This window comes from Adelges cooleyi, unplaced genomic scaffold, assembly GCF_023614345.1.
Source record: "Adelges cooleyi isolate 19-005CV unplaced genomic scaffold, UGA_ACOO_1.1 ACOO_flye_CR_arks_rails_tigmint_CR_PRNA_30, whole genome shotgun sequence".
Lineage (NCBI taxonomy): Eukaryota > Metazoa > Arthropoda > Insecta > Hemiptera > Adelgidae > Adelges > Adelges cooleyi.
In genome coordinates, this window is record NW_026095971.1 from 16,541,891 (window position 1) to 16,561,398 (window position 19,508).

A 19,508-nucleotide genomic window follows, 5' to 3' on the forward strand; every position below is an offset into this window, starting at 1 on the left:
GTCATCACTCAATAAACATGTAGGTATATGGAAGCTTTATTACGCTTTAGTCTTATTGTTTAGCCATGTCCACAAAATTCATAAATAAATTATATCTTGATTAAAAATAAATTTTCATTTTTCCATCGAATATCGTGTTTAGCTATTATTTAATAGGTAAGTTATTTGTACAGTTTTTTTTTTTTTTTAACATCTTGTTGTTTAATGCCGGTACTAATATTCAATCCCGCGGGCACAAGCACAATGCTGTAGTTCATAAAAATGTAAATTGATCATTAAGTTGAGCAGCGGGCAATTCGTATACACTTAGTTAGTCACATAGGCGGTGGTGTTGAAATATAAATAATTTACTCGACTGTTATTGTGTGTATGGCAAAATGCCTCGTTTTCATAAATTGTGACAAACACAAACATCATGCAGAGCATTCAATTTACATAGTAATCGAGCAGTTCCGAGTGCACCGATCCTCGTTTACATTAACTCGGCAATCAAACTGCAGGGGAGAGATTATTTAAACAGCGACTATACTACTTCAATAATTTAAATTCGCGTATGCCCTTATAAATAATATAAATATACATCATCTACAAACTTTCAAGTTTTGTGTAATATAGTACCACTAATGTGGTTGAAACCGATAGTATCTTTTTATATAATAATAATATGAGAAATAATAATTATTAACCAACGCGGTTGCTCAAAAATTATCAAGCATGAAAAATTAAAAACATTATGCAATTAAATAGGTGAAAATTATTAGTTTACAATAGGGCCTATTATTTATGAGATCTAATTCATACAAATAATAAACAATAGAAGACAATTTACAGTAACGTTCTTAAGTTTGGAAAAACTAACAATGTGTTTGTTACACTGAAATCGGGTTGTACTATGCTGGTTTGTTTTATGCTAATTTTGAAGATTAAAGAATTGGGAAGAATCTAGTAACAACTCCTACTATACGAATGTATAGACATAGGCACAGCTAGGGGGTGCTAGGGAGACTTTAGCAACCCTAGACTCAAAATTAGCACCCCTAAAATTCAAACCCTAATTTTAGAATATACTATTTTATATCGAATGGTTTGAATATTTTTTTGAGTTAAAAATGAGGATTGAAAACGTTAACGAAAATTTAACGTGAACTAAATAAAAATTATTTTGTTTCCCTCGAAATCAGTGGATATAATTGAAAAAAAATTCAAACTTGAACATCTAATATAATATGAATAATCTCACTTTAACCTATTATTAATACTATTAATGTATTACAATTATTGCTTAATGACTGAAATTAATTCTCAATTTTATTAGTCTCTACGGCAGCTATCTTATGTTTTAGGGATATAAAAATAGCAATTTTCAATTTACGCACTCGGCACTGAATGCCATAATCTCTCTTCACTTTGTACTACCAGTATTAAGTAGATACCTAGCTGCTTTGTACTGTGCTTACAGTTTTGAAATTCATACTACTAAATTCCAATATGAATTTGCATTTGTTTTAATTTTAAATACTAGTATTTTTGTTCTAACATCTACGGAAGGATGGCACAAGCCGTATGTCTCTTTTTCCAACTTTAAGAAAATACAATTAAAGTTGTTCTGCAAAATGTATTCTATGTAATGCTTCTATATCATCATAGCTTAAGCCATAACAATGCTTTTACCCAGTCATACAATATTTTGCCAATTTGTGTAATTACTATTTCAAAACATATCATGATGACAAAATTAACAAAACACTTTTTGTGACTTATCAGCTTCTGCCATCCTATCACAGATTATAATATCTTCTTCAATTATGTTGAAATTTGTTGTGTTTTAGTTAGCCGTATTGAATTGATTGGGTACGAGGAATTGAGTTTGGATTAATGGACAGACCAAATTTTTTTTGGTTCGGTTAGTGAAATAATATACCATTATACTATTTATATTTTTGCTTTGAGGGTAACTAACGGGGAAAGACGAATTTGTATTGACGGGGCCGCGCCTCGCCGGTGCGTTCACTCAACTCTACTATTCGCAAAACATTGGTGTATAACATCAATTACGAGGGCTCTGTCACCAATCAAAGCTCTTTGTCTGGCTAATTTCGCTTTTCATTTACACCCCGTCGGCACAGCGGTGGCACTGTGGCAGTTTGTACTTACAACCATCGCCGCCTCGCCACGGCGTTTCGTTTCGATTTAGCGTTAACGAGCAACCGCCTTATCAACATCTCCCTCCGCCGACTAATAATAAAAAAAAATATATATATATAAACCATCCGTTAAATTAAATCATTACAATAACATAAAATATATACAACGGCGACCGGCGTCCCCCGGAGGGGGAAACGACGATTGCATATTGTAATAACATCAAACATGGCATTTGTATTATTTTACCGCAACGTCAAATCTCTACAGGCACGTTTATAGTTTCTCGTCGTTTGAGCGTTTTTCCACACTGCCATCAAAATACAACCAGTAGCTACCGTTGGTACAGAGGAAGAAAAATGTAGGGCGTTTTTGTGCGGTTAGGTTAACATGTAATTTAGAGCGCAAAATAAAAATGTCTTGCCCCCGGGCGCTTTAGTCTTTAGTCACGCCACTGGATACAACAATCAACTTAGACCGAATAAGGGCATTCTGAAATCTATATGTCTCTATTGTATCTTATTTGCAGTCTCCGATTTGGATATTTGGAATCATAAAGCAAAATATCTTAGGGGCCACTTCTCATAAAATAATAATAAAAATACCTGCCCAAAAAGGTTTTTTTTTAAATATATTTTAATTATGCAAGGATCTCTAACAATTTACAAACCACCGTTATTTTATTTTTTTATTTTCTTGAAAAATAAATATTATTTATAGTTTATATTATCAAAACATCAGGAAGCTTGGCAAGCCAGAACAGGCCTGGACCGAAATTGGAGACCCCTATTTAATAATTAGTTGTTTTATTGTTAAATAAATTGTCTTTATTTATTCCAATACAATACCTATAGTTAAATTTACACTAAATTTATCATGTTATAAAATAAATAACACATTTTAATATAATGCAAATTAAACAATATCAACACTTAATAGGTTTATGAAAAACTAAAACACATTAGTTATCATCATCATTATCATAATCTTCTTCTTCTTCATAGTTATCTTTATCATCATCTGATGACCTAAAAATAGTAAAATCTCACATTTAAACCACACTATTATTTTAAACATAAATGTCAAAAGCTAGTACTATTAAAAATTAAAAAAAAATTATATTCGAATGATTTACCCAAAATTTGCTTCAAAATCCTCATCGTCAGATGGAAACAGTTCTGCTGGACCATCATTACCGTTTTGTTTTGGCTTATGTTTGATCAAAGTAGGTATATTAAATTCTCCTAGCTAATAAAAAATAAAAACAAAGAAATAATGTAAAATAAGATAACTTAACTTTTATTTCACCTAGCACAAGCCTAGGCAGCTTTGATATTTAATAATTGTCTTATTAATCATTATTGTTACTGTAAAATAATTTGTTAGAAAAAAAAAATTGTTAGTAATTTGTATGTATTTTTCTTACAGCAATATTGTTGGTTAATTTTCTAGCCATTTGTTGTTGGTTTAACTTGAACCAACTATCATAATATTGCGACATTGGCGTGCCAGCTAATTTAATGTCAGATTCCCATGCTTGGATTGCTTTTAGGTCATACAGAGAAATACCGCTTTTCCCTCTTTTATCACTTATTAGATTTGATGTGTCTTTTACTTTGTCCAATATACTTCGTAATTTACGTGTGTAATTCATGTTTTTACAATTTTTAATAAACTCTTTCAACTATATAAACAAAAAAATAATAATAATGTACACAATATGTAATAAATATTATTTAGTAGCATAAAAACAAACTTTAATAATAAGTGGTACGACCAAGTCTGGAAAACTAATTGTATGTGCTTCGACTATAAGATACTCCATTAAAGAACTATGTACACTCTCAACAACCGCATCTTTAAACACATTTTCTTGCAACTGTGATTTTGACAAACGTAAAACACAAGTAAAATCCATTGGCCGCATGGATGTTTTTGAATGTCTTTTTTGAAAATCAACTAAACTTAAAACCTAAAAAAATATGAATAAAAAGTAACTCAGAACTTATGAAAATAACGATAAGCCCAGTATCAGTCAGTTAAAAATAGAGAACACAGAATTTATACCAACAGGAAAAAGTAGCTAATAAAAATTAATTAGAATCTAGTAAAATAATAATTACCTCTAAAATATGTGGCAATACAGGTACAAATTTGCCGGTCTCTTTACTCAGTTTTGTTAACATAGATATACAATGAAACCTCAATGGAAGGTACTGAACTGTTGGTATGAGTTTAATGCATCCGACAATTATCTAAAAATGGCAGTGAAAATGGTTGTTCAATATTTTCTTAATGGTGGTTGTTCTAATTAAAATTATTTACAGAAGTTTTATTTAAAAAATGTTAAAAGGATAATTGGCACGATAAATAAAATAGTAATAATTTATAAATAATTTAAAAACCTATAATAACTAGATTAAGCTAGCTCAGGTACATCTATGGGATCAAGACTAATTGAACTATACATGAAAGCCACATACGTTTTAAGATATGTTGCACAGAGTCAGAACTATTTCAGACATTTATTTCAATCATATCGATTGGCCACAACTTGCTATATCTCATATTTTAATGTATCAGTTGACATAAATTATTATTGTTGCATACTAACAACTATTATAGGCATGTTTTTCATTTATGAAAGTTGAAAGTCAAGTTACATCTGATCATCGGAGGTTAAACTTATCAATAGGCACTCATAATTGATAGTTAGGATGAATGTAGAAGAAATATAAAGTATAACATAGAAAGGCTGCATTATTTAAAGTTGAACACTAAAGGTTTAACTATTAGAGAGGTGTATTTGGAAATTATAGATGATATTTTCATAATTCTCAGGTTAATAAGTTTTGTGTTTTTTAATGTTTTCTACATACTCAATAAGACTATAAATGAACAAGATGAATATAGTAAAGATATAAAATCTACTTGAACCTTAAACCATAAAAGTTATATACTTCTTGCGTACACGTGTTATGACAACGATGTTGTCATCTTCAGCGCTAACAACAGACTGAGTCACGTGACACGTGTACGCAAGAAGTGCACAATTTTTATGGTTTAGGGTTCAAGTAGATTTTATATCTTTACTATATATTTAACCATAAGTTTGCTTAACAGTTTTTTTTAGAACAAGATGAAACTTAAAATGACATTTTTAAAAAATATTTTTTTTTATATTTGTACGCTTCAGTTTACCTGTATAAGTGGATAAACTAAGGTTTGCAACTGTTTTTTATTTAATGTGACACACAAAATGTCTGACCATAGTTTCAATGATGAGATATATTGCCAGTTGTAAACAGATTGAATATTTTCCTGTAACAATATGATTTATTATACTTTAAATTTAGATAATCATTCATTTTTATAGTAAACTTTTATACTTTTTTCTTTAATGTTACAGCGTTTCTTAGATGTATGGCCAACTGTCTTATGTATAAAAATGCATGATTGTATGAAACTGCTTCATTGATAGAAAACATTTCTGTCAACGATTGTCTCATAAAATTGATACCAGGCAATGATTTAGGAGTGATAAATTTGCTGTTAGCAATGTATCCAACATACATAGCCTAAAAAAATATATTCAATTTAATTAACAATAAATAATACCAACTACAATAAAGGTTAATTCAAAATATTACATGTGAAAATAGTGTTATAAGAATATGTATTTAATCATAAGACTTGTCCTTGTGTAAAATATGGCCAAATACTTATATTATTTTCTTAAATAAATTTAAAGACAATGCATATATATTATATTCAAAAGAATTATAACTACAAAATATATTATTTAATTTGATTCTTTGATTAAATAAAATAACACTCTGGAAATTATAACTACATATAGATTAAAATGCTAATGCACATTAAGTTAATGCAAATTAACAACTGCATGTAAGTGATTTTTGAATTGGGTTATTTCTTCACATAGTAATTTTTTTTACAAGAGAGCAACAAAATATATTTACCTTAAGAACCAATTCGAGATATGCTGATGGATCGCTATTGGCCAACTTTAATATACATAGGAAAGCAACAACTTTTACAGTTTCACTATCATTGGCACTCCATAATGCTACAAGCCTTTTTAATACAGGTTTCACAATAGTTGGAAGACATGAGAGAAATCCAATCATCTGATGTAAATGTTTCAGAAGTACACATGTGATATCTTCACTAGATACATTGTTCAACAGCTATACATCAAAACCGTAATATATACCTAATTGCAGTACAAACTTAAAAAAATGTGAAGTATATTACTTTGGATATATCAGTCAAGTATGATCTAAGAGTCATTTTCACTTTGTTCCAGTATTTTGATTTTAATATCATATTTTTAGAAGTACAGCCTGGGGGAAGTTTTAAAAACTTCAATAAAGCTGGATGTAAGTCAAACAAACACATTTGAAGAACTCCATTGAACACTAAAATGTATAATATAATATTAGGACAAAAAATATATAAAATAAAATAGTTATTACCTGAACTTCCTTCAACTTTATATGGAGTAGGTTTATTGATTTCATCTACAGTCACTCTCTGAAGAGCTGCTGTCATTGCTTTAGTTGCAGTAGTAATGAATTTAAGTTTCTGTTTACTAAAAATATATTATTTTATAATACATTTTTTTCAAATATAAGGTTTAAGATCTTACGAATTTTGAAGTTTTTCTCTCCACGACTGTATCATAGATAATGTAATAACAGATTCATCTCCTTCTTTACAAAACTCTTCTTCAAATTCACTTTCATCACTACCAATCTTAAAATATCATATACATTGATTAAATGAAGCAAATAAAATTACATTCATTATTTATTATCATCTATTTATATTTAAATTTGTTAGTTTAGTTTAAAACTATTTTATGCATTCTGATATTTATTAATTGTATTAATAATTATTAATAAGGTAAACTTTGTTTAGGGAATCCCACAAATTCAACACTTAACAAATTTGTTTTTATACGATTGGAGTTCTTTATACATTTAATAATATTTTTATATATTATAAAATATACATTTAATTAACAATAAGCAAAATTCATTTGTTTAACATTTTGTTATACAAACCTCTAAATGATCAGGAGGTTTATGCAGTTTTTCAGATTTAATACCTTCCTCTTCATCTTCATAATCCTCATCATCATCATCATCGTTGCTTAGATCATTTGACTCGGATATTTTTGACAAGTTTTTGTCACATTCTTTAATATATTTGTAAAACTCAGGATCAGATGTCTTTAACTTTTCAACTTCGTCCTCCAAATCATCACTGTCGTATACTTGTCCACCTTCATCTTCACTCAAACTGCTCGCATCGTGATCAGAATCGCCTAGAATTAAAAACCTTGTGGTTACACACTTTCAAGTTGATAATCGATTGAATATTTTATAACTTACTATTGAATTTAATACAATCTAATGAATCGTCAGAATCGTCCACGTGATGTTTCTTTGGAAGTTGTTTTGCAACAGGTTTTTTTAACGAGATTTTTTTCTTATTGAAAGAAGTATTCTTCTTTGCGGCGGTTTTAACTTTAGGTGCCATATTTAAAATCGCAAGTGCCGTATACAGATAATTGCACCGAGCGGCAAACGGTGTACACGTGTTCTGACTTCTGAATTGAGACTTATTCCGTATTCGTTTGTCTGAATGTTATTGTTATTTATTGTTATCAGCGGTTATAATATTGATAAAAACCACATGTATAAAACGGGACAGCACCACTTTTCCCAAATTGCATGCGTTATCAAAGACAATTTTTTCCATTGTACACTTTTTTCAAATTTCTTATCATATCTTTAAAATTAACTTTTAACCATAGAATCATTGATTAAATGTACAATTCAAAGCATTCTTCAAAGCGAATGATCTAGCAGTCGACGAACTGCGTAAGATGTGTCTTTTAATCCTGAAGGACACATTGTATATTATCAATTTCCACCTATATTCTACGTAAATGTTTTAATTTTTAATTTTTATTCAATCGTCCACTTATTGGATTATTAGTCTTATTATTCATTTATTAATTTTTGTCTTAAAGAATCTATGTTTACCTGTGTTACTATTATTACCATCAATGTTTAAAGAAAAATTGTGTTATGTACTATTGTATTGATTTAGTATGCTGTGTCTTATATGGCAACCTATGTTTTAGGCAGCCCGCTTGATTTTTTTAAATAAAGTTGCTTCTCTCTCTGTGGAGAAATAGTAATATGATAATACCCGATAATGAAATTTTAATATTAAACATTTTTAATGATTCTTATTAAAATATTGAATTTGAATTGTCATCAGTTCAATTTCTAATAATGGTTTTCCATTCAATGTATAATTGGAACTCGACGGCCGCTTTTAGGTACTCTTGAGTTTGACCTTCTCAGTTCTCATTACGTGCCCAAATTATTTGATTCTTTTTTGAAGTCGACAAATACCTGCCACACATTTTGTTTGTATTCAAACTTTTTTTCTATAATCTGCCCAACCACCGACAGCTGATCTATTGTCAATTTCCTTTTTTGAAATTCGCATTGGTACCCCTAATACTAATAGTAATATTATTAATGTACTAATAGTATGTAAAACAATATTAACAATATTTTAGTATAATAATAATTTACCAACAATAAATTGTCTGTACAGTTTTTTTAAAGAAAACAAGTTTTTCAAAACATACTTGCACGTTTTATAAAAAGTAAAACAGAATGTTCATTGATAAAATCTGAATGAAATTGTAATGTTTTTTAAGTATTTATTACCGATATATCTTTATAGGTCTATGCGTGCAACCTCCCTCTAGTTCATAGCCTGAAAACCTAGGATGTTTAGGGCGCACAGTACTCTAGAATCCGAAAAAGACGATCGAAACTGAATTTTTCAAAATGGTCGTAGAGACCTAATTTTTTTAAGTAGTTGTTAATTAAGTACTGTAGTATATTAAAATACCCAGTTTTAATTTTTAACATTTTTTTTGCTACTCTAACTGCTGGGTTAAAGTTGAGAGGTCACCTACTGTTATTTTTACCTTTAAAAATAATCTATATTCAATCAAATTTGTAAGGTATAAAACAAAATATTTAAAAAAATGTATGTACGTTCCATTATAGCATATTATCCAATGTTTAATTATAATATTTTGTTACCCCCCTTACTCCCTTTTTTCTGGTAAAAAAATATTTAAAAACTAACAAATTAAAATATGAATTTAAAGTTGATAATTACAAATATTTTTGTTACCTAAATAATTGATAATAAAACAAATACAATAACTGATTTCAGTGAAGCCAAAAAAATATATGAATATAAATGCAACATGAAGTTATTTTAAAACATAAAATTCACTCACCTAAGTCACTTTAACTTCTAAAATACGGTATTTATTTAAAATCGTATTTTAAATTTGAATTCGGTGACTTTAAAAACATATAATTTGATATGCAACTTGACATATTTTTTAAATTTTAAAAAAAATTCACTCTACCCCCTAAGTAGGGAGAAGATAAAACAATTTAAATGTTTTACCCCCTGGTCTATGGTCCCGGCTATAGCTATGGCCTAATACAGCTAAAATCACGTAAAACACCATCCATCCGGACACTCAGCGCTGCAGTTGACAACAGCGCAAGCTTTTTTACCATAAGAAAAAATGTAAAATGTACAGTTGTAATTTTAAAATATATTATATTATACTTTTTAATTCTAATCAAGACGTTTCATGTACAAAAAACGGATAAAACCATTTGTTTTAAAACTATCGTAGTTTTAGAAAAATTCCTACGATACGTCGTAACTGTCATAACAATAGTACCGTGTATCACAGCCAGAGCGCACTGTTTTCCGGCGGCTGTACGTTGTCTTACAGCTCAAAAGACGGGTAATAAAATCACGTTGACAACACTGTTAAGCGGAACTGTTATCGATGTGAGATGTCCGCAGCCGCCCGACAAAAACGCGGTTAGCGAACGCCGATCGACTTTGCGTTGGCTCCCTAGCCCTCACTCCTTAGTGTATACTGATTACTGTAGTATATTGCGCGGTTTGCCGTTAGCGTTCATTGTATACACTATACAGGGCTTTCGGGCTGTAAAGACCACAGTGTTTGTGTACCCGCCACCGGCTACTCGATGCCTACCTTTTGTCCGTTTGTTTTTCAGTCTCATCAACATATTTGATTACCTTCACATTTTTATCTTTTTATATAGAAGTTTGTTATTGCAAGGTGTAAAACAAGTATCAAAAAACTTGTCAATATATGCTAAAAGGTAATTTGTTTGTCAAATTGTTCGTTCTAATTTATAATAACCTAGAATTATCCAAAATTGTATTTTGAATAAAAATCAAATATTATTTGCTATTACTGTAGTTCGGTGTATCCAATGAACAGCAGTATGGACATGGAAACGGAAGAAGAAAACTTCGAAGATGTCAAGTCTTCCAAAAGCCCGACAAAAAAAACTACTGGTAGTTTGAATAATTCAAAAGAAGACAATTCGGTTAGTTTAATATTATAGTTATTGATATTTGACTGCTTTGGGTATTTGTATTTGTACATTTAATGTATTTAACTATTGTTATGGTACGGTAAATTCTCAGATTTGTTTTAAAAATGTTGATTTTTGTTTGTACTCCTAGCTATTTCTTTGCTTATTAAATTTATTTACCGTTTGACAAGAGAAGTCATCTTAACAAGGATTAAAATCCATCTTTGGCAGATCCATTTTCTATTGTTTTCTCTTGATTTGATGGGTGATACAGTAGTAATTTACACATAATCAGATAGGATGGCCTCTCTTGTTGAATAGAGTACCTATTGGACATTTTACTATATAATGAAAGATTTTTTTTTTTTAATGTAATAAGTAACAATAGATTTTTCACAATGCATATTTACAACAATTAAAATAAACTATGTAAGCAAACTAAAAATTTTGGACTAAATTAACTTTGTTAATTTCTTAAATATATATTTATAGAATGACTCGGAATCAGAGGCAACAGCAGAAACGTCACCAGTTAAAAACGAGGAATTTGGTGCTAAAGTTGTAAGATATTATTAACGTTAAAATTGTAGGATTAAATAGAGGATCATTTAAAATAATAACATTACTTTATAACTACTATATTATTTGTATTATCTGAGGTATATTTCGTTAATTTCAAATCAAAATTAGAATTTATATTGCTAAATTATAATTTTAATTTTAAACAGACAACATATTTGCTGAAACAAATTACAGGTAATAAAGGTTATTACTATAAATATTATTTCAGATAATACTGCAAAATCTTACTAACATTTTTGTTTTATTTTTTATATAAATATAAAAATAGTCTAAATTCAGCAGTGCAAATTCCAATAATAAATTCCTAATGAAATGATTTGATGATATAGAAAGAGACATTATTATTTTAAAGTAAATTTAGTAATGTAAATATTAAATAAACCTTCTCGGCTCTACTTCAAAGCTAAACAAATTGTTTTTAAAAATAATCAATAATTAATTAGTTAAAAATTAATTTAGAAGGTTCCTAATAGATCCCTTATAATTATGGAAAAGAAAACATTATTTTTCATAAATAAAAAAAGTACATTGTACTCATGGGATTAAAACTATCAGTTTCGTATAAACTTGCATAGATAGTCATAGACATAGATTGTCATTAGTTAATAAAATTATTAGTTGTAATGTTTATTTATTTAATTTCTAGGAAACTGACCGAGGTAAAAGATTTGACTATCTTCTTAAACAAACTGAAATATTTGCCCATTTCATGACTGCTAATCAAAAGAAAGAAAGTAATGCTAGTGGACCTGGTGGTACACCAAAAAAAGCAAAAGGTCGGCCAAAAAAACCCAAAGCTGAAACGGATGTTACAGAGTAATTAAATATTTTCATTTGTATGGTTTTTTATTATAAGTATAGTGTTAAAATTTAGTTCATTTCTTGTTAGAGTGGGAAAAATTACATTGATCTATTTGATATGTTTCAAAACTTTTATTTTCATTTGTATTAAGTAAAATAATTTATTCTATTCATGTTTTAACTATAGTCATCGACATCGACAAACAGAACAAGAAGAAGATGAAGAATTATTAAAAGAATCACTTGCTGCCGATAAATATATAACTCAATTTGAAGAATCTCCTTACTATATAAAAAATGGAGAACTTAGAGATTATCAAGTACGCGGTTTGAATTGGATGATATCTTTATATGAAAATGGCATTAATGGTATTCTAGCTGATGAAATGGGTCTTGGTAAAACCTTGCAAACAATATCACTTTTAGGGTAAGACCTTTTATAATTACTTATATACTATACATTTTATTAGTTTTTTTTTTTTTACTCTTAATTTGTTACTAGCTATATGAAGCATTATAGAAGTATACCAGGACCTCATATGGTGATTGTACCTAAATCAACATTGGCCAATTGGGTAAATGAATTTAAAAAATGGTGTCCGTCAATACGTACAGTTTGTTTAATCGGAGATCGTGAGGCTAGGGTAAGTAGTGTTAAAATTAATTTTGATATATCGACGTGTCCAACAAAGAAAGACGTAACACTATTTTTATCATTTTTTGGTTTATTAAATATTAAGATAGCATTTCATTTTATTAATCTCCCATAGAGACGATTTGTAACTCCTGTCTTTCGAAAAGGTTGTAAAAAATTGAAATGCAATGTAAAGAACTTACCTTTGAACTGAAAAATTTGAGCGGCTGTACTCAAAAGTTGTAAAAATCAAGTTACTTCCTTCTTTGTTGGACACGTTGATATGGGATGTAACTTAAATCAATGTCATGACAGGGTTATTTACAACTTAAATAATTAAGATAATCGCCATCATGAGGTGATGGTTTCTAGACGGATTTGCTGTCTGGGACGGGTCGTCAGTCTGTTACCAGAGAGGGGGGTGTCAGTTTCTTTTCACCGGGTGCTACCTCGCTCGGCAAACGGAGTGCTTGTGACTGAGTGTCGAACCGGCGACAGTGAGTGCTAACACACTGCCGCCTTATCCACTCGGCTACTCCTCCTCTTCAACTTTAAAAAAAGATGTACAAAATTAAAAAAGGGATTTTTCCTCCAAAGTTTTAGGTTTTTATTACTGTTAATTTTATAATTACCAAAAATAACCACTTAGTATGGAATTTTTGCAAAGTTTCCTTACATAATAAGGTAGGTGACACTTCACTTCTACCCAATTGTCACTAAGTCTTGTAGGACATCATGTAAAATTGTTGATGGGAGTAAGTTAGTTAGTCTAGTTTAATCGCCTATTTGGCGAAAATTGGTTTCTGATATGACTGAGGTGAGGATGTAAGTCTTTTTCTCCAGACAGTTACGTACGTGCCCAGAGAAAATGGCAGACAAACTGAACCATCAATGGATGGCTTAACGGTTCGGCTGCCTTAACTTACAAGTCTAGTTTTATATATGAGGAGGTTAATACGAATTTGGATTTTATTGTAAAAATAAACGCTTAAACATATATTAGTGTAATGAATCGTACATATTTACTCTACAATACAAGTATATACCACAATGATAATTGTCTTTTTTAGAACACATTTGTACGTGATGTCTTGATACCTGGTGATTGGGATGTATGTATTACTTCATATGAAATGATAATTCGTGAAAGAGGAGTATTACGGAAGATTCAATGGCGTTATTTGGTTATTGATGAAGCCCATAGGATCAAAAACGAAAAAAGCAAACTTTCGGAGATTATTAGAGAGTTTGCAACTACTAATCGATTACTATTAACGGGTACACCGTTGCAAAATAATTTGCATGAACTCTGGGCCCTATTAAACTTTTTGCTGCCCGATGTATTCAACTCATCAGATGTATGGTGTATTTCATTTAATTAATTTTTAAATTTTTTTGTTTTAACTATTTAAAAAATGTAATTAATTTTAAAGGATTTTGATTCTTGGTTCAACACGAATAATTGCCTTGGGGATAATACATTGATCGAACGACTTCATGCTGTAAGTTATTGAATAATGTTTGCAATAAGTATGTTTCTATTGATTTGTAATTGAATAATTTAAGGTTTTACGACCATTCCTCTTAAGAAGATTGAAAGCTGAAGTAGAAAAACGTTTAAAACCTAAAAAAGAAGTTAAAGTTTATGTTGGTCTCAGTAAACTGCAACGAGAGTGGTATGTAAATAATGAGTAGAATTTATTTAGTCAACAAATATAGAAAAATATTAAATAAAAATAACTTCACTCTATAACCAGGTATACTAAAGTTTTAATGAAAGACATAGATGTAGTCAATGGAGCTGGGAAAGTTGAAAAGATGCGATTACAAAATATTCTTATGCAGCTTAGAAAATGTAGTAATCATCCCTATTTATTTGATGGTGCAGAACCTGGTCCCCCTTATACTACAGACGAACATATTGTAAGTATCAGATTATGTATATTTTAATTGTGAAACCTATTTATTTGACATTATAAAATAAGTTCAAAAAAATGTCTGTTAGAATTTTTATTAACTGCCTGTTTTATTCCGAGAATACACTTTTTAATCAACTAAAAATATGTATAACTCATAATGATAAAAAGTCTTATATAAAAACTTTGTTAATAATTCATCAACTGATCTGAGAATACTCTATTACTATGAATTAAAGTATTATATTTTATTGTGTGTGTATCACAACACAATTATTTATTATATAAATTAATTAATTTAGAAAAAAAAAAAAAAAAATGCTTTAACTTTTATTTTACAATTTTTTTTAAAGAAACATTTAGTGTACTCACTAAGAACCCTTAAATAATAACAAATCTTATGTTACCCACTTTTATTCAGGTTTACAATTGTGGAAAAATGGTTGTGTTCGATAAACTATTGAAAGCTTTAAAAGAACAAGGGTCTCGAGTTTTAGTTTTTAGTCAAATGACACGTATGATGGACATATTAGAAGACTATATGCATTGGAAAGCATACAATGTTGGTAACTGTTTTCTTTTGTTTCAACTGGTCAACATTTTTCAGGATTATTAATTTGCAATTTATTAAATTTAGTACTGTCGTTTGGATGGACAAACTCCTCATGAAGATCGTCAACGCCAGATTAATGAATACAATGAACCTAATAGCAAGAAATTTGTTTTTATACTTTCAACACGTGCTGGTGGTCTTGGTATTAACTTGGCTACTGCAGATGTAGTTATTTTGTATGATTCTGATTGGAATCCACAAATGGACTTGCAAGCCATGGTAAGCATCATTATTTATTAAAAAAGTATACAATTGATAGGTATTTTTTCCTATGTGTGTTAAAGGATCGAGCTCATCGAATTGGACAAAAAAAGCAAGTTAGAGTTTTCCGACTAATAACTGAAAATACTGTTGAAGAAAAAATAGTTGAAAGGGCTGAAGTAAAACTTAGATTAGACAAGTTGGTCATTCAGCAAGGCCGATTAGTTGATAATCAGAAAAATGCCTTGAATAAAGATGAAATGCTTAATATGATTCGACATGGTGCAAATCATGTTTTTCAATCTAAGGACTCTGAAATTACTGATGAAGATATTGATACTATTTTACGTAAAGGAGAAGAAAAGGTACAATTATTATTTATTATTTTTAAAAAAAATTTTTAATGTTATTTTTATATGTTTAAAGACCGAAGAGATGAAACAAAAACTAGAGTCTTTAGGAGAATCTTCTTTAAGAAATTTTACATTAGATGCTCCAACAGAATCTCTATACACATTTGAGGGTGAAGACTATAGGTACACTTTTATGAATCAAATTTTATCATTTTTAATGTATATAATATATCATTATTGATGAGCTTGATACTAATAATTATACTTAAAGAATACTTAAGTTAAACATTCGCGGTTGGTTAATTATAGCAAGCACAGCACTGCTCTTGAGAAATCATACATTTTGTGGAAAGTTACATCCCTAATATACCGTTTACGCATTATGGTATTTTATTTTGGGAATTGCATTAAATGCTATTAATTGAGATTTTTTAAATTTACATTTTTATATATTTGAAAATAATGTATTATACATTTTTAGAGAAAAACAAAAATTAATTGGTATTGGAAGTTGGATAGAACCTCCAAAACGGGAGCGTAAAGCAAATTATGCAGTAGATGCTTACTTCCGGGAAGCACTAAGAACCTCTGAACCAAAGCAACCCAAGGTTAGTGTTATAATGATCTAACATAGTTATAATTAATAAATGTTAATTGTTTAAAGTATTTTAACTTTGTCACTTATTAAAATTTGATGTGGTCTATAAACATGTATATTTTCCACCATTGATAACGGTTTAATTTAAACTATTAATGGATTTCAATACAATAATTGTACCGGATTTAAAAAAGAAATTATTATTTTTAATTTATTCAAAACAAATAAGTATTGAAATCTATCAAAGTGGATTAATCAATTTATTTTTATGAATTTAAAAGATATAATAATATATTATTATTTTATAGGCACCTCGTCCTCCAAAGCAACCGTTGGTACAAGATTTCCAATTTTTCCCAACTAGATTATTTGATCTGCTAGATCAAGAAATTTATTATTATCGCCAAACCGTTGGTTATAAAGTTAGTTTTTATTTTCCATTAATTCATTTTATTGTGATTGTTAATAGCTTAGACGATAATTTATTTTGAATACTTACATAGGTACCAAAGAACCCTGAATTAGGACCAGATGCAGTCAAAATTCAAAAAGAAGAACAGAAAAAAATTGATGAAGCACAACCACTTACTGAAGAAGAACAAGCTGAAAAAGAAGTTTTATTAACCAAAGTAAAGAGTTCTATTAGTTTAATTTTAGGCAACTATTACACTCTTTATAGAATAAGAACGCACTAGGGAACGTCTTGAGGCAAGGCCCTTGTCGGGACACTCACACAACTGCCAGAAGCTTCTGACGTTGCTCTGGCAATCATTTGTATGTGCCAGCGCAGTGCATTCTTCTTCCAGTGTAATTTGCTTGAGTGCTTATTTGTGCATGTTTGGTTCCAAATCACATTTACATACAAATTAACCTTCTGGTAATCAAATCAAAAAATAATTTAAGCAAAAAAGTGGCAACAATTTGACAATTAATTATATTTAGTTCCTGGCATATATGAGGGTGTGGTTGTGAAAAAGTAAATGATTTATTATTTAAGAAAATTTATTTGCAATCAATTTCAAAGTAACTATAGTAAAAAAAAATTTAAATCAGAAGTTTAGTTATTATTTATTGTTTAAATTAAATTTGTCTAACACTAGCTAATTTTGACAAATTTGATTATTTTAATGAATGTTAGCGTTGATTATAAATTACTATAGATTGCTCACTGAGAAAAATTTTAGTTCTAGTCGCCAATACAGGACGAGCTCTATTGGTATCATTTTCACTGAAAACATTATTACTAATTAATAAAAAATTAAGTCTCATTAATTTCCAATATTGGTACACTATCAGTTTATTTCTTAAGTGTGTATTCAATATGTAGCTCAATTTTCCAAAAATTTTGTATCAATAACATCTTATAGTATATAAAGAATTTAATTCTTAAGTCGCACATTATTATGTTTAATTTTATAATATGTACGTTTTTAGGGTTTTACAAATTGGAGTAAACGTGATTTTAATCAGTTTATCAAAGCTAATGAAAAATATGGAAGAGACGATATTGATAATATATCAAAAGAAGTTGAGGGTATGACATATAAAATGCTTGATATATTTTGATGTCTTTTTGGTTTTATATTAATATAGGCAAAACTGCTGAAGAAGTTAGAGAATATAGTGCAGTGTTTTGGGAAAGGTGTCATGAATTTCAAGATATTGATAGAATTATGGGTCAAATTGAAAGAGGAGAGTCAAAAATACAACGTCGGGCAAGCATTAAAAGAGCCTTGGATGCAAAGGTAAATATAGCTTATAAATTGTGTATTGGTTATTTACTAAAGTAATTTATTTTTCGTATAACAGATGACACGGTATAGAGCACCATTCCATCAATTAAGAGTATCATACGGGGCAAACAAAGGAAAAAACTACACCGAAGACGAAGATAGATTTTTAGTTTGCATGCTTCATAAACTTGGTTTTGATAAAGAAAATGTATATGAAGAATTGAGAGCTGCTATAAGGTAATGCAAATAAATATTATTATGCCTAGGTTAGGAAAAAATTATTTAACTAAATATTTTCAATTAGATGTGCACCACAATTCAGATTTGATTGGTTTATTAAAAGCCGAACAGCCAGTGAACTACAAAGGCGATGCAATACCTTGATTACATTGATTGAAAGAGAAAACCAAGAACTCGAAGAAAAAGAAAGAGAACAGAAAAAACTTCTTAAAAAAAATTTAAAACCAGCACAATCTCCAGCACCTGTAAAAAAAAAAACTGATAAGGTTGAAAAATCTGAAGCAGCACAGACGGATCCTAAATCACCAGTACAAAAAAAGAAGAAAAAATAAGTTTTTTTTTTAATTTTTTAACATTTTATTATTTAGGTGTATTATATTTTCCTCTTATTTTAATGTAACAAGAGTATTATCATTTTAATATAATTATACTTCCGCATATTTTTTATTAAGTTTTTAAAACTCCATACACAAGTATTTTGTGTTAGTTGCATGTATTCAATAATAATGAACAAATAATTGTTTCAATTTTTTTATTTTACCAGTTAATTGATAAAAACTTATAATAATTGTAATACAGCAAATATTAATAAAAAAAAGTTTGGTTGGAATTTATATTTTAAAAATTGAATACTTCGTTTACAGTTCGTTTTATATGTAGACTAGAGCATTTTATAAAATGTTGGTCACATTATTATAATAAAACACAATAAGACACTTTTAACATATGTTTGTATTATTACAGCTGTAGTATAATTGGTTACTTTTTTCTAATAATAAATAAGTAAAAATAATGTTTTAACACTGTCCTATGGTACACGGCAAATTTCACTAATTTTAAATAAATTCTTTTTTTTTTAAACCTTTCAATGTGACTAAGGAAAAACAACTACATATGAATAGGTATTAGTCTTAAATAATAAACTATTTAATTGATTTTAAATGTAAGAACAATAAATAATTATTAAACTAAATAAAATGTATTATGTATCTCGAAAGTATAATTTGTTGGATACTAGCAACTTGGGCATTATTTAACTATGTATTAAAAAAAAAATTTGTTTAAATTTAAGCTCAATCAATAAACATAATTTATTTTTATTTGACCAAATGTATAAGTTTCAAGTAATAAAAAAATGTTATTTAAGATAACAGATTAATTAAAATAATAATAAAAAAGTAGTTTCATTAATAAAAT

At 28.8% G+C, this 19,508-nt stretch overlaps 2 protein-coding genes across 2 annotated transcripts; one reads left to right on the forward strand and one right to left on the reverse strand.

The window, feature by feature from the left end:
• Positions 1 to 3,012: 3,012 nt before the first annotated feature.
• LOC126838178 (nucleolar complex protein 2 homolog) lies at positions 3,013 to 7,820 on the reverse strand. The gene is made up of 13 exons (XM_050572351.1): positions 7,560 to 7,820; positions 7,230 to 7,492; positions 6,812 to 6,918; positions 6,639 to 6,754; positions 6,418 to 6,581; positions 6,123 to 6,350; positions 5,532 to 5,720; positions 5,344 to 5,463; positions 4,266 to 4,397; positions 3,899 to 4,114; positions 3,569 to 3,826; positions 3,278 to 3,390; positions 3,013 to 3,170 (listed from the first exon to the last, which is right to left on the reverse strand). Exons 1-13 carry the CDS (start codon positions 7,705 to 7,707, stop codon positions 3,104 to 3,106), a joined length of 2,121 nt encoding a protein of 706 aa, XP_050428308.1. The 5' UTR covers positions 7,708 to 7,820; the 3' UTR covers positions 3,013 to 3,103.
• A 2,306-nt stretch (positions 7,821 to 10,126) lies between these two features.
• On the forward strand, positions 10,127 to 18,941 carry LOC126839360 (chromatin-remodeling complex ATPase chain Iswi-like). The gene is made up of 21 exons (XM_050574649.1): positions 10,127 to 10,421; positions 10,523 to 10,652; positions 11,133 to 11,201; positions 11,869 to 12,038; positions 12,211 to 12,450; positions 12,526 to 12,667; positions 13,728 to 14,015; positions 14,091 to 14,159; positions 14,224 to 14,333; positions 14,415 to 14,580; positions 14,995 to 15,135; positions 15,211 to 15,405; positions 15,471 to 15,752; positions 15,814 to 15,923; positions 16,222 to 16,348; positions 16,647 to 16,760; positions 16,842 to 16,967; positions 17,773 to 17,872; positions 17,932 to 18,083; positions 18,148 to 18,308; positions 18,376 to 18,941. Exons 2-21 carry the CDS (start codon positions 10,536 to 10,538, stop codon positions 18,641 to 18,643), a joined length of 3,147 nt encoding a protein of 1,048 aa, XP_050430606.1. The 5' UTR covers positions 10,127 to 10,421; positions 10,523 to 10,535; the 3' UTR covers positions 18,644 to 18,941.
• Positions 18,942 to 19,508: the final 567 nt, after the last annotated feature.

Coding starts and splice junctions, on each gene's coding strand:
- LOC126839360 (XM_050574649.1), top strand. CDS start 10,536: ATGAACAGCAGTATGGACATGGAAACGGAAGAAGAAAACTTCGAAGAT. Junction 10,653..11,132: donor ATTCAAAAGAAGACAATTCG/GTTAGTTTAATA, acceptor ATATATTTATAG/AATGACTCGGAATCAGAGGC. Junction 14,160..14,223: donor TGATCGAACGACTTCATGCT/GTAAGTTATTGA, acceptor GAATAATTTAAG/GTTTTACGACCATTCCTCTT.
- LOC126838178 (XM_050572351.1), bottom strand. CDS start 7,707: ATGGCACCTAAAGTTAAAACCGCCGCAAAGAAGAATACTTCTTTCAAT. Junction 7,493..7,559: donor AGATTGTATTAAATTCAATA/GTAAGTTATAAA, acceptor TTTTAATTCTAG/GCGATTCTGATCACGATGCG. Junction 6,351..6,417: donor ACTTGACTGATATATCCAAA/GTAATATACTTC, acceptor TTTGATGTATAG/CTGTTGAACAATGTATCTAG.